A 12,645-nucleotide genomic window follows, 5' to 3' on the forward strand; every position below is an offset into this window, starting at 1 on the left:
CGCCCCCCCTCCCGCGACTCGCCTTCTCCCCTTTCCTTTGCACCCTCACGGCTTCTATTTCCTCTAGGAGACCCCCCAGGTACCCCCTACTACCTGTCGCTTCTTTTCTGGGTCACCAGAGCACGCACGTATCGAGAGGTACTACCCCTACGGATGCCGAGCAACCCCCGGGCACTTTCAAACGCTCGGTGGTTCCTATAGCAACGATGAACCGGAAGTGTGGGTCTAAGGCCGGAAGCGGAAGTTCCCATCAAAAAGTTGAGCAGTAGCTCTGGGTTGTTGGCGCTGGTGGTTGGATTCCACGTGGAGCCGCGGCGTGAGAGTTGGGGGCCGAAGGCAGGCAGCAGCGGCCAGGGCCGCTCTTTGTCAGCCGCGGGGGCCTTGGGCTACTCTGCTGTTTAACGTAGGTGTTGGACGTACGTGCCGCTAGATGGACACTCCACCGCTCTCAGGTTCGGACTCGGATTCTGATGATTCTCTTGTCACAGACAGAGAGGTAGGTGTCAGCCGAGCTCGCGAGCTGGGCGCGAGAGAGGGGACCTTTCTCCTCTGGTACTGACTGCAGTTGTGTCCTGCAGTTGCAGGATGCGTTTTCCCGAGGGCTTCTGAAGCCAGGCCTCAATGTCGTGCTAGAGGGGCCGAAGAAGGCAGTGAACGACGTGGTGAGCTCGGCGCCGGGAGAAGGGGAACGCGGAGGTTGATGCTCACAAGGCACTGTTGTGCTCGAGAAACCGATTCTTGTCCCAGGAAAGACGCAACCCGCGCATTGCTAAGAGGGTCAATTACCCGTCTGGGCATTGGGAGTTAGCGCTTTATCCGTTGGTCTAGCATCCTGGGCTTGGAAAAGACAAACTCAGGGTTCTGTTAAGAGTTTACTGTCTGAATTTCCTAGAATGGCCTGAAGCAGTGTTTGGCTGAGTTCAAGCGGGATCTGGAATGGGTTGAAAGGCTCGATGTCACCCTTGGTCCGGTGCCGGAGGTCAGTGGATCTGAGGTGCCAACACCTCAGAACAAGGACCAGAGAGCTGTTAATCCAGAAGACGACTTCCAGCGGGAGATGAGTTTGTATGTTTGTTTTCAAATGCTGGAGAAGAAGAGGGTCCTTGTGCTAGATCCCGGGGTAGAGAAGAAAGTAGTGAGCCTGCACTCCTCAGAAGGACCAGGAAGTTAGCATAAGACCATGAGTGGGGAGGACTGCTTCTTTTGACTAAGAAGAGCTAAGAGATTCTCCATGGTTGAGAGGAGAGCTCCTTGGTCCACCAGTCACGATTCAGTCTGTGGGCTATTTTCAAATATTCCCTGTTAAAGGTTCTTTGAGGGTGTGTATTCAGTTATTACAACAAAACTTTGCTTATGGAAAGTTCTTGTGTGGACTTTTATTGTGATTACGTAAGAATCTATAATTGACATTAGTCTGTGTGTTAATGGGTACCTTTAGAGGAGTCATTCTCTTAAAATCCTAATTTATTTTTAGCAACACCAACCTTTCAAAAATGGTATACAGCTAAATTTCTTCTAGACAAAATTAGTGAGGTTTAATCCAGTTTTTGTTTGTTCATTCTTGCCAATGGAGGTCAGATGTTGAGAGGCCTTCTGAGCTTGGATAACTCATGAGAGACAGTGAGAAGGAATGTAAGACTTCTTTCCCTTACCTCATTTCACATTTTGTCCTACAATCTCAGCTACCGTCAAGCCCAGGCCGCAGTGCTTGCAGTATTACCCCGCCTCCACCAGCTCAAAGTCCCTACCAAGCGGCCCACTGATTATTTTGCAGAAATGGCCAAGTCTGATCAGCAGATGCAGAAGGTAAGACACAAGGAAGTTTTTATCTGGAAAGCCAAGGCTCTGTACTCAAGTGTATTCAGCTTGCTCATCTCTGGGATTACTTATAATGCCTAATACATTATAGGGTAGAAGCCCAAAAATGGGGAGTGTGTTGTCAGAAGACAATTATCTCTTCCAGAGATTGTCTACTTCAGTGTTATGCCAGTCACCACCAGTTAGATAAATATAAGGATGATGTTTTCGATATTAACAAATGAGAGGAAAAGTACTGTGAGAAATTTGGTTCCCAAGATAAAGATGACACCTTGCGTTTCCAGCTGGCATGGTCATGGCGTGGTGGGCAGAGAAGGCAACAGTTCTTGTCTGGCTATTTCCAGTGAACAGAGCTATGAATTGTAGACAGTAGCTTTTCTCTGGGCCTCAGTTTTCTCTTCTTTAAAATGAAGGATTAATGTGTGGCTCAGAGGTAGTGTAATTTAGAGTTAGGTAGAACTTGGTCCTCATTTAACTTTGAGAGGAAGAGAATTGCCAACATCCAATCCAAGATACAGCTGGCCCTCTGAATCCATGAATTCTGAATCCATGACTTCCACATCTGTGGATTCGATCAATCATGAATCAAAATTAATTGGGAAAAAAATTCCACAAAATTCCAAAAAGAAAACATGAATTTGTCATGTGCTGAGTACTGCGTTGAATTCATGAGAATGAAGTGATGTTTAGGCATTGTATTAGGTATTGCAAGTAATCCAAGAGATGATTTAAAGTATATAGGAGGCTGTGCATAGGTTATATGCAAATATTATGGTATCGGTGGATTTTGGTGTCCATGGGGGGGTCCTGGAGCCAATCCTCTATGGATACCAAGGGACAACTGTATATTTTAATAGTATTCTTGCATCTCAAGGTAGATTTTAGGGAGCTCTTGTCTTGGTGGTACCCAGGGAAGCTAATCTAGAGGTGAGCCCAGACATGTCTCTGTACAAATTCTCACTGTGAATTCTGTGCAAGTTCACACTGACAACTTCTCATCCTTTCACTGAAATGTGTATATGTGATGGAAGAGGCCAGGTATCTGCTTGAGTTTGTAGTGTGTGTGGTACATTCAAGAAGGGCACTGAGTCTGCACGCTGGTTTAACCTCAGTGTGCAGACAGTAGGAATGGGGAGAAGCCAGTCTTCCCTTCCAGACAGCCCACTGGGAGTGGGAAGTTCACTTTGAACCTCTGGCTCCACCATTGATACTTTTGGTCCCTTGGGCATAGTGTGTGTAAAACACAAGGTTTGGAATAGATGGTTTACAAGTTCCACAGTTTCTAGAACTTGGAGTATCTGTTCCCTGTTCCAGTGCACCCTAAGTAGTGGCCATCCCAGATTCAAATAACAAAAACTGACAACTTTTTGTGTTTTAGATTCGACAGAAGCTGCAGACTAAACAGGCTGCCATGGAGAAGTCTGAAAAGGCTAAGCAACTGCGAGCACTTAGGAAATATGGAAAGAAGGTAAGCAGGAAAATGTGCAGGGAACAGGATGAGGCCAGGTGTATTTGTCAGATCAGATGGCCACGGTCTTCTTAGCCCCATGCCCTGTGTGTTAGATTGTGCATTTATTATCTCACGGTGGAGCGTGTGCTAGTGTTCATGAGCATGATCTTGTTTCGAGAGCAGCGTGCCAACGGGAGTAGTGCAGGGACTGCAGGAGAGCCATTCACCTCTCTGGACTCTAGTTTCACACTGTTGCAGTGAAGAGTTGGGTCCAGATCAGAGGTTTCCAACCCTGACCTCACAGCAAAATCAGCAGGGGAAATTTTTCAAGACAGATGTCTAGGCTTCAGAATCTCTTGGAGTCTGTGTGTGTTTTCTGCCCTTCTCCAGGAAGCTTCCCAGGATATGCTGATATGCGTCCTGGTTTGGGTCTCACTGGCCTATGTGATTGTTAAGTCCCTAAGAAATTGTACTAATGATTGTCATCCAGTCTGAAAGAAAACAAATGGGGCCTGTGTGTTCAAACTATGAATGTCTGAGTTCTCATGTGAAACCAGATCAGGCATACCATAAAACTCTCCTTGGTTTTCCTTTTATATTTCACAGTCACCCAAGTAAGAAGATGATGGGAATTAAAGTTAAGATTGTGTGAAGAAATGAATGTGAGGAGGATTGACTTGGGTGTTAAGACTTTTTCAGCATTTTGCACATGAACGCTTGTGATCTGGGCTGCAGAACTTTTGTTCACATTTGGGGTCATTTCACCGATACATCCTCAGTGAAGTGAGAATAGACTAGCATCCTGTCCTCTATAAGAGGTCTTCTGTGGATTTATCTCTGATCTGGAGGTAGATTGAAATTATCTCAAAGAGACCGGCAATTAGTTTAACCTAACCTAATTTGTAAAAAACAAAACCTCAGGCCTATTAGCTCACTTTTCCTAATTTGAAGAAACCATACAATAGTGGTTCTCAACTGGGGGTGAATTTGCACCCCAGGTGACTTTTGTCACTGTCTGGAGACATTTTTGGTTCTCTCTTCTTGTGGGGAGGGAGCTACTTGGATCTGGTAAGTAGAGAGGGCAAGGACGCTGCTAAACATCCTGCAGTGCTGGTCAGGCTCCCACCACCAACAAAGACTTATCTTGTCCACAACGTCAGTGGTGTCCAGATTGAGAAACCCTGCATTAGAGGATTAGATGTCTCCTTTTGTCCTTGAAGCTTTCTTCTTATCTGTTTCATGGAAATATTTTTTTCTCTTTTGGTGCTTTCTTGCCTGGTAATAGTGGGTTAGATATTTAATCTGCCCAAATATAATTAATGGGAAAAATTGCATGTAGACCAAACTTGATTTCCTACAGTTTTGTCGGCAGGATTGAATAATAGGGTAATGGCTTTGGAGTCGTACTGCCTGGATGTGGATCTCACCTCTGCCGTTTTTTTACCTGGTGACCTGGGCAAGTTAGGTTGCCTCTCTGTGCTTCAGTTTAGGGGATAAGAATTTCAACTTCACTGAATTGTTACAAAGATAAACTGAACATATGCTTAGACCCCATAATATAGTTTTTGGCACATAGTAAATGTTAAATGGTAGTGGTATTAATCACAGAATTGTTATTAAGAGAATATAGACACTTTGAGTTATGGTTTGAAATGGAATTAACTGTCCTTGTGTCCACATCACAGGTGCAAACAGAGGTTCTTCAGAAGAGGCAGCAGGAGAAAGCACATATGATGAATGCCATTAAGAAATATCAGAAAGGTCAGTATGTCTCTCTGCTAAGGATGTGGGGAAGAAATGTACCAGGTACCTTAGAGTTAATTTTAACACATAGTGCTTCTTGATTGATTTGAAACTATTGGAGCTAAGTTTTGGGATTGAGTGGGGAGCAAGATGTGCCTTTTAAAATCAATTTAGTAAATAACAGACTAATTTTGAGGTTTAAGCTTTCTTAAAATATAATGGTGCTGATCATAATACTTCTTCATTGACAGGCTTCTCTGATAAACTGGATTTCCTTGAGGGAGATCAGAAACCCATTTCACGGGACAAGAAGGCAGGAGCTAAGGGCCAGCAGATGAAGAAGGGGTAAGACTGTTCTGCTTGGTTTGGTTTTGTGATGTGTGAAAGGCCAACAGCTCTTGAGTGTGGCGGGCAGCTCCACACAGAGCAGCCTCAGCATCGGGAGATGCAACTGCTGCCTGTGGCCATGACTTACAATGATGTGGAATGGATCTTTTAGCCATGTCAGCCTTCGAATGTTGAAATAAGGTCCTTTTAAGTATTTGGCACACTGTAAGTGACTGCTGAGTAAGTATTGATTCCCCACCACACAGTGTGATAGTTAAGAGTACAGACCTAGGTCTAGGTCCTGACTCTGCTACTCAATAGGGCGGTAGCTATGAGCACGTCACTCTGCCTGTCTAAATGTTAATTGCTTCAACTCCTAAAATGAGGAAATAGTATGTACCTCATAGTACTATGAAGATTAAAGGGAAAATGTTGGCTGTTATAATCTTTCTGGTCCACCTTTCTGCATTCTTGGACACCAGGCCTAGGGGCCATGATAATTTCTGTATAATACAGTAACTACAGTGATAGACACACTTAGGGAATAGTTTGGAGACACATTTTAGAAACAGCTGATGCAGTCTGGGGATGGCTTCCTGGAGGAGGGTCCCACCTAAGCTCAGTCTGAAGGATGAGTAAGAATTGACCAGGAGAGTAGGAGAGACGCCAGTTTTGGCAAGGAGGAAGCACTTGAATGAGCAAAGGTGTAGAGATATGAAGACAGGTTTGTGTGTGAGGAGCAGCAGGTATTGGTGTCACCGAGAGCTCAATGCGAGGCCAGGAGTGCAGCGATGGCGCTGGGGGACCTGGCTGGTTGGGCTGCCTTGTCGAGGCGCTTAGGCTTTGTAGGCAGTGGGGAGACACTTGTGGGTTGTACACATAATAGTCGGCAGTCATGTTCATGTCTTTAAAAGATTACAGGGGTACTTGTGTAAATGATGGATTAGAAGAAAGCAGGGAAATTGAGGAGGGGACTTTTGCAAAAGTCCAGGTGAGCAATGATCATGACCTGAAAGTGGTAGTAGAGGGGAGAAGAGAAAATGCATTGAAGAAAGATTTAAGAGGTTAAGTTAGTGGGACTCAGTAACCGAATTGGCATAGAGAGTGAAAGAAGGAAGAATCAAGGTGACTCCCAGGTGTTTGGCCTGGGGGTTGGGTAGATGGTGGCAGCACCAACCTCAAGGTAGGGCATATGTCCAGGAGGGACAGCCAGTCCAGGAAGGGAGATGATATGTGATTTTGGAGATGCTACATTTGAGATTCCTGTGGGATGACCACTTTTACAATATATTACACTTGAATGCTAACTGCATATATATACCCTTGGGAGGACTAGAAACAACTGATGGTGATTTCGCCATATTTAGTTAAAATAGAAAGCTTTCCAAAGTTAGCAGGAAGCCACATAATATATGTAGAGCCTTTCCTGCTTCTTGCTTTGCTTTCCTGCCTTGGTGGTTAGGAGGGCAAATAGATGAGCAACATGAGCTTGCATGGAGTGTTTATAGAATAAGATAGGGCCAAGTTTGAAATTCTGGGTTACAGAAGTGCCTAAGGGGCTTTGCTTACAGAAAGGAAACTGAGGGTATTGTTGGGCCATAAGATTCATCAGGTTTTCCAGTGCTGCAGTAACCCATAGGACACTTTTGTCCAGGCCCAGTGCTAAACGACGATATAAAAACCAGAAATTTGGTTTTGGTGGAAAGAAGAAAGGTTCAAAGTGGAATACTCGTGAGAGCTACGATGATGTTTCTAGCTTCCGGGCCAAGACAGCTCATGGCAGGGGCCTCAAGAGGCCTGGGAAGAAAGGATCAAATGTAAGTGAGCTGGGCGCCCGGGTGAGGGGCAGCCCAGCCTCCTGTCCCACCCCACAGCTGCCCTCCCCTTTCTTCCTCTGTGTGTTCTCAAGCTGCTATGTGACCATTTCTGGTTTTTCTCTTTCTGTAGAAGAGACCTGGAAAACGAATGAGAGAGAAAATGAAGAACAGAACCCGCTGAACAGCATCTTTGAATACAAAAAACCAGGAAAAAGGGATGAAGGCCTGGCCTTTCAAAATACAATTATATCCCTTCTGTTGGTTTCTTTTTGTAAAAAATGCTTCAAATCAATAAACTAAAGAAAAATTATCAAAGGAACGTATGTCCTTGGTTAAAAACTTACTATTAAGAGATTTAGAAGTTAATTTGCATATTGAGTAATAATTGATGTTTATCAATAATTAAACGTTGAGTCAAAATTGCCTTCCTTCATGATAAATGAAGATATAAGCTACACCTCCTTCCCTTCCTCTTCCCGATTCCTTCCAAATGGTTGTATCACCATCTGAACCCATAAAGCTAGATGTATCGTGATAAGATGTCCTTTGTGGTACAGCTTTTGGTTCTACCTTGAGTTAATCGTTACCTTATATTTTTCTCTTGCCTAATTTTCCTTATGTATTTGTAGTTTTTCCAGATTCCTGCTCATTTTATCCACCTTATAATTTTTCTGCTACGACCTAGGTTTGTCACACACTGTCATCTTGTCTCTTTTCTAGACTTACGTTGTTTCCATTATTTCCTGGATCCCATGTTTTCCTATCTTAACTTATGTTTCTTTCTTTTTGGTCCATTTTCTAGTATCCTTCTAAGAAGGGGAACGGAAGAGATCAACTTTTTACTTCCCTGCATTTCTGAAATTGCCTTTAATGGGGCTGGTGTGAATTTCCCCTTAGGATGTTGCAGGCACTGCTGCTTTGTCTTGGAGCCTCCTGTGTTCCATTGAGAAATCTAGTTCTTCTTCTCTCTGGAAGCTTTTTTCCTGCCAGTCTCATATTCCATGGTGATGTGCCTTGGTGTGGGCCTGTTTTCATTCTTTGATTAGGGTATTTGGAAGGACTCAAGTTCTCCATTCTGGGAAATTTTATTTGATAAGTTCCCTACTTGCGTTTTCTTTGTTCCTATTCTGCAATTTCTGTTAGTCCATTGTTGAACCTCTTCTACTGATAACTTCTAAGTTTGTATTTTAGTTCTACTTTGAAGAAAAGAGTTCTTTGATTCTTTTTTCTTTTTTTTTTTTTTTGAGACAGAGTATCACTCTTTTGCCTGGGCTAGAGTGAGTGCCATGGCGTTGGCCTAGCTCACAGCAACCTCAAACTCATGGGCTCAAGCAATCCTTCTGCCTCAGCCTCCCGAGTAGCTGGGACTACAGGCATGCACCACCATGCCCGGCTAATTTTTTCTATATATTTTTAGTTGTCCGATTAATTTCTTTTTATTTTTAGTAGAGATGGGGTCTCGCTCTTGCTCAGGCTGGTCTCGAACTCCTGAGCTCAAACAATCCGCCCGCCTCAGCCTCCCAGAGTGCTAGGATTACAGGCGTGAGCCACCGCGCCCGGCCTAATTCTTTTTTCTGATCATTTTATTCACTATTTATTCCAGTTTTCATTCCATTTTATTCTCCAAGACTTTTCGATTCTCTAATGGGTCCTTTTTCACATCATTTTACTCTTATTCTATAGAGGCGGTATCTTATCACATCTCTGAGGATATGAATTATAGCTTTAATTTTTTTTCCAAGTCTTCTTCTGTTCCCTTCATTCTGTTTCCTCAGCCCATGCATTTTGATCTCCCTTTTTCATGATGAGCTATAGTGTATGGTAGAAGTGAAAAACATAGACTCTTGGGCCTGGCTCTGTTGCTTACTTGCTGTTTGATTCTAGGCAAGTTAATTTTTCTGTTCTTTGTGATCTCTATGGCAAAGTAGAAACATAGTATCTCCCTCATTGGATTCCTGTCAGCATTGAGTTAATATATAGAAAATGTTTAGAGCATTGCCTGGCACGAGATAATATCTTAATACAATTCAGTAATCCTGTATCTAATGATCCTCTCATTTTCCCTTGATTAGTATTATTTTGCTGGGGTAGCTTTCTTTAATGTCTGATGAGCCTTGGCTGCCCCTATTTGAGAGGTACTAATATGCTGGCTGGACGCTGTATGTAGGTGGTGTGTGGGTGGGCAGGCCACATTACATGTTGGGCTTTACTCTCTGTTGATAGGTGGTAAGTCAGTTTACTGCCCCTCCCTCTCTCCATTCCAGGTTAGAAACCATACTTTACTTTTAGGGAAGCTAGAAGTACCTGAGAACTATATAGTATTCTTAAGCAGAAAAAATATTTTCACATTTTTTTCTTTTTAGTAGCATCATTGGTACATAAAAAGACATACCTGGTTTCATACAATTACTGAGTTTCTGGAATTAAAAGAATGAATTTAGTTTTTGTAAGCTAACTTAAACTAATAAAATTCTGGTGACACAGGTCACTTTTTTTTTTTTTTTTTTTTTTTTTTTTACAAATACTGTCTTCTGCACAGGTCATGTTTTTAGAAGATAAAAATATTTTTCTCTGACCAATTTTTGACAATCTGTACAATATTAGTGAATGGGGAGAATGTATAGTAACTTAAATAAGGAGCCTCAGAAGTAGAGACTTCGAATTACACATGGAACATATTGAGAGTTTTAAGAATGGAGAACACAGGTTAACCACAATTCACAATGGTAAGGCCAAAAGCAAGTTATTAATACAAACTACTTTTAAAAGATTTGAAAACTATGTCCCTTACTTCCTCCTTTTCATTTTTCCTGCATTCCTTTCTTCTTTTCTGTTGTAGAGCAAAGATTAGTTTCAGAGATGTCCTCTGTAGAGCTCATTTACATTGCTTCTATCCTTTTAAAGCTCAAAATAAAGTATGATCAGGGTGCAGACAATATTATCTTTTTATATTGCTTTAAAATATAGTCCTATGCATTGAAAAATAGGTAGAGACCTAGAAGTTTTCAATACAGGCTATAGGCAGTTCTTGCTTGGCATGATTCCAACATGCATGACTTTCAGTTATCAAGGTACAGTTAAAAACAGCAGTTTCTCAACAACACTATTCACCTTTCATTTACTAAAGTATTAACTGAGTAGTTGCATAAAGTAAAATAATTGCTGTTAGCTCTTTAATCCACAAATCACTACATAATAACAGATCCATAATGATTAGTGAACAATCATCACTTTTTTCAAAGTTGGTCTATGATTGATCACCATGCATTTGTTATTCATTTCACACACACACAGCAAAGTGTGTGCTTGTGTTGCCTCTTATCTCCAATAATAAACCCACAGGCATTTTCAGGAAGTATAATAGATAATTGAGAGAATTGACCAACACATATGGATGTGCAGCCAAGAAACAGAAACTGATAAGGCTGGAAGTATAATTTGAATAGAATGCAAATAGAGTTATAGATGATAGCTGCTGTGGGAGTGTTGACACTGCTGCTACTCTACAGACTCCATATACAGCCAGAGAAAATCTGTGAAGGGAAGCACATTAACGTAAGTGAGGAAAGGGATGAAAAGGATGATGATATCTCCGAGGAAGTGACACTGGGGAAAACTTCACATTAAAGGGACTCTTGGAGATATGACATTGGAAGCACAAATGATAAAATGTTGGAAGTGAACCTAGAAAGGAGTAAGACGAATTGCCACAGCATATGTAAAAGATGCTTGCTCTATAAGTTGTACGAAAGAAGGCAAGCACTATTTTTTACAAAGAAACAAAACACTTGATTGTTAGTGTTTCTACTGTTTTAAGTTGTAGTCTACTAAATATTAGTTATACTAAGCATTAGTTTTACTATTTTGTTATGCGTTTAACAGTAAGCGGTTTTAATACTTTGACAATTTTTTTCATTGCATAATTTAGTTTTCACTTCTAAGACTTTAAGATACATGCTTTCTAAAAAGAAGTTTTGAAAAAAATTTTTAAAGTTCACAGAAAAATTGTAACTTTTTCCCAATGATTATGAAGATCGCTTTGCATGGTGTCAGCAAGCAGGACATTTTTAAGGTTCTGCACTATTGTGCAAAGTGAAGACTGCCTGCATAGACTTTCTTAGATGTGCCCAGAGTAACAGCTTTCTCTTTTTTTTGTGGAGTTGGAAAGGATGTGAAAGCGGAAGAAAAGTGGTTCTCTATTTAAAGAAACAGACCTGCAGGAGCACAATGATGGCTTTCAGACCTAACACTCTTGCGATGAAACCATTCAGGGATTTAATCTATTTTATAATTTACACTAGGTCATAACATTAGACTCACCTCTCTGCATATCAACTAATCCACTTTTTATGCTTTCCTTGAAATTTAAATATTCATGATTATGAATTCAAGTATAATTCTATTAAGTACATTTTCCAAGTTGAAGACTGAATGCCAAACAATGTTCCAGAATCTTTTGGTATAAGATGTTTAGGTGGAAGCCATTGGACCTCAACTGTATACATGTAAAATAACTCTTCTGGCCAAATCAAAAATGTCTGCTCGTTATCCTTCATATTACCATATGTCTGGTTGAATTAACCCCAGTATTAGATATGCTCATAGAGTTTTGCTGTTCATGATGGTAGCTCTGATGAAGAAGTAAGCTTCTGCTTATGGCATATATGTAAGAGGAAAATGAGGCTGGGACTGGAGGCTCATGCCTGTAATTCTAGCACTCTGGGAGGCCAGGGTGGGAGGATTGCTTGAGCTCAGGAGTTTGAGACCAGCCTGAGCAAGAGTGAGACCCCATCTCTACTAAAAATAGAAAAAAAATTAGCCAGTCAACTGAAAATAGAAACAAAAAATTAGCTGGGCATGGTGGCTCATACCTGTAGTCCCAGCTACTTGGGAGGCTGAGGCAGGAGGATCGCTTGAGCCCAGGAGTCTGAGGTTGCTGCGAGCTGGGCTGATGCCAAGGCACTCTAGCCCGGACAACAAAGTGAGACTCTGTCTCAAAAAAAAAAAAAGAAAGAAAGAAAAAAAGAAAAGCCAAAATGATCAGCACATTTCAAAATTTATACAGTATTTTTCATTTTTCTCCAAGTTTTTCATACTTTCTAAAAGTTTTAAAAATGCTAAAATGATCACGTTATAGTTTACAATGGTTTAAAATGTTCTTTAAAGTTCACATTTTGGAAACTTAATTCCCGATGCAACAGTGTTGAAAGGTGGGACCTTTAAGAGGAACTTCAAGCCCTTATGAGTGGATTAATGCTGTTATTGGTGTGTGGGTTCCTGAGACAAGGATGAGTTCGTTGCCTTGCTCTTTGACCTTCCACCATAGGATGATGCAGCAGGAAGGCCCCCATCAGATGCACCCCTCAACTTCCCAGCCTCCAGAACTGTAAGCCAAATAAATTTCTTATCGTTATAAATTGCTCAGTGTCAGGTTTTCTGTTACACAGCACAAAACAGACTAGGACATAGTTCAAATTTATAATATCCAAT

The 12,645-nt window shown here is 41.6% G+C and overlaps 2 protein-coding genes across 2 annotated transcripts in view; one reads left to right on the top strand and one right to left on the bottom strand.

Annotated features, from left to right (window-relative positions):
* CFAP57 (cilia and flagella associated protein 57) overlaps window positions 1-126 on the bottom strand; it is an 85,636-nt gene extending 85,510 nt beyond the window's left edge. The window contains exon 1 of the mRNA XM_012649028.1: window positions 94-126. The gene's annotated coding sequence lies outside the window, so the exon portion shown is untranslated. The remainder of the gene's footprint in view (window positions 1-93) is intronic.
* Window positions 127-214: 88 nt separating this feature from the next.
* Window positions 215-7,475, top strand: EBNA1BP2 (EBNA1 binding protein 2). The gene is made up of 9 exons (XM_012649029.1): window positions 215-496; window positions 579-662; window positions 893-1,065; window positions 1,683-1,806; window positions 3,197-3,286; window positions 4,954-5,029; window positions 5,263-5,356; window positions 6,993-7,155; window positions 7,286-7,475. Exons 1-9 carry the CDS (start codon window positions 431-433, stop codon window positions 7,334-7,336), a joined length of 921 nt encoding a protein of 306 aa, XP_012504483.1. The 5' UTR covers window positions 215-430; the 3' UTR covers window positions 7,337-7,475.
* The last annotated feature ends 5,170 nt before the right edge of the window (window positions 7,476-12,645 follow it).

The sequence above is a fragment of the Propithecus coquereli genome, unplaced genomic scaffold (genome assembly GCF_000956105.1).
Source record: "Propithecus coquereli isolate 6110/MARCELLA unplaced genomic scaffold, Pcoq_1.0 Scaffold299, whole genome shotgun sequence".
Classification (NCBI taxonomy): Eukaryota; Metazoa; Chordata; class Mammalia; order Primates; family Indriidae; genus Propithecus; species Propithecus coquereli.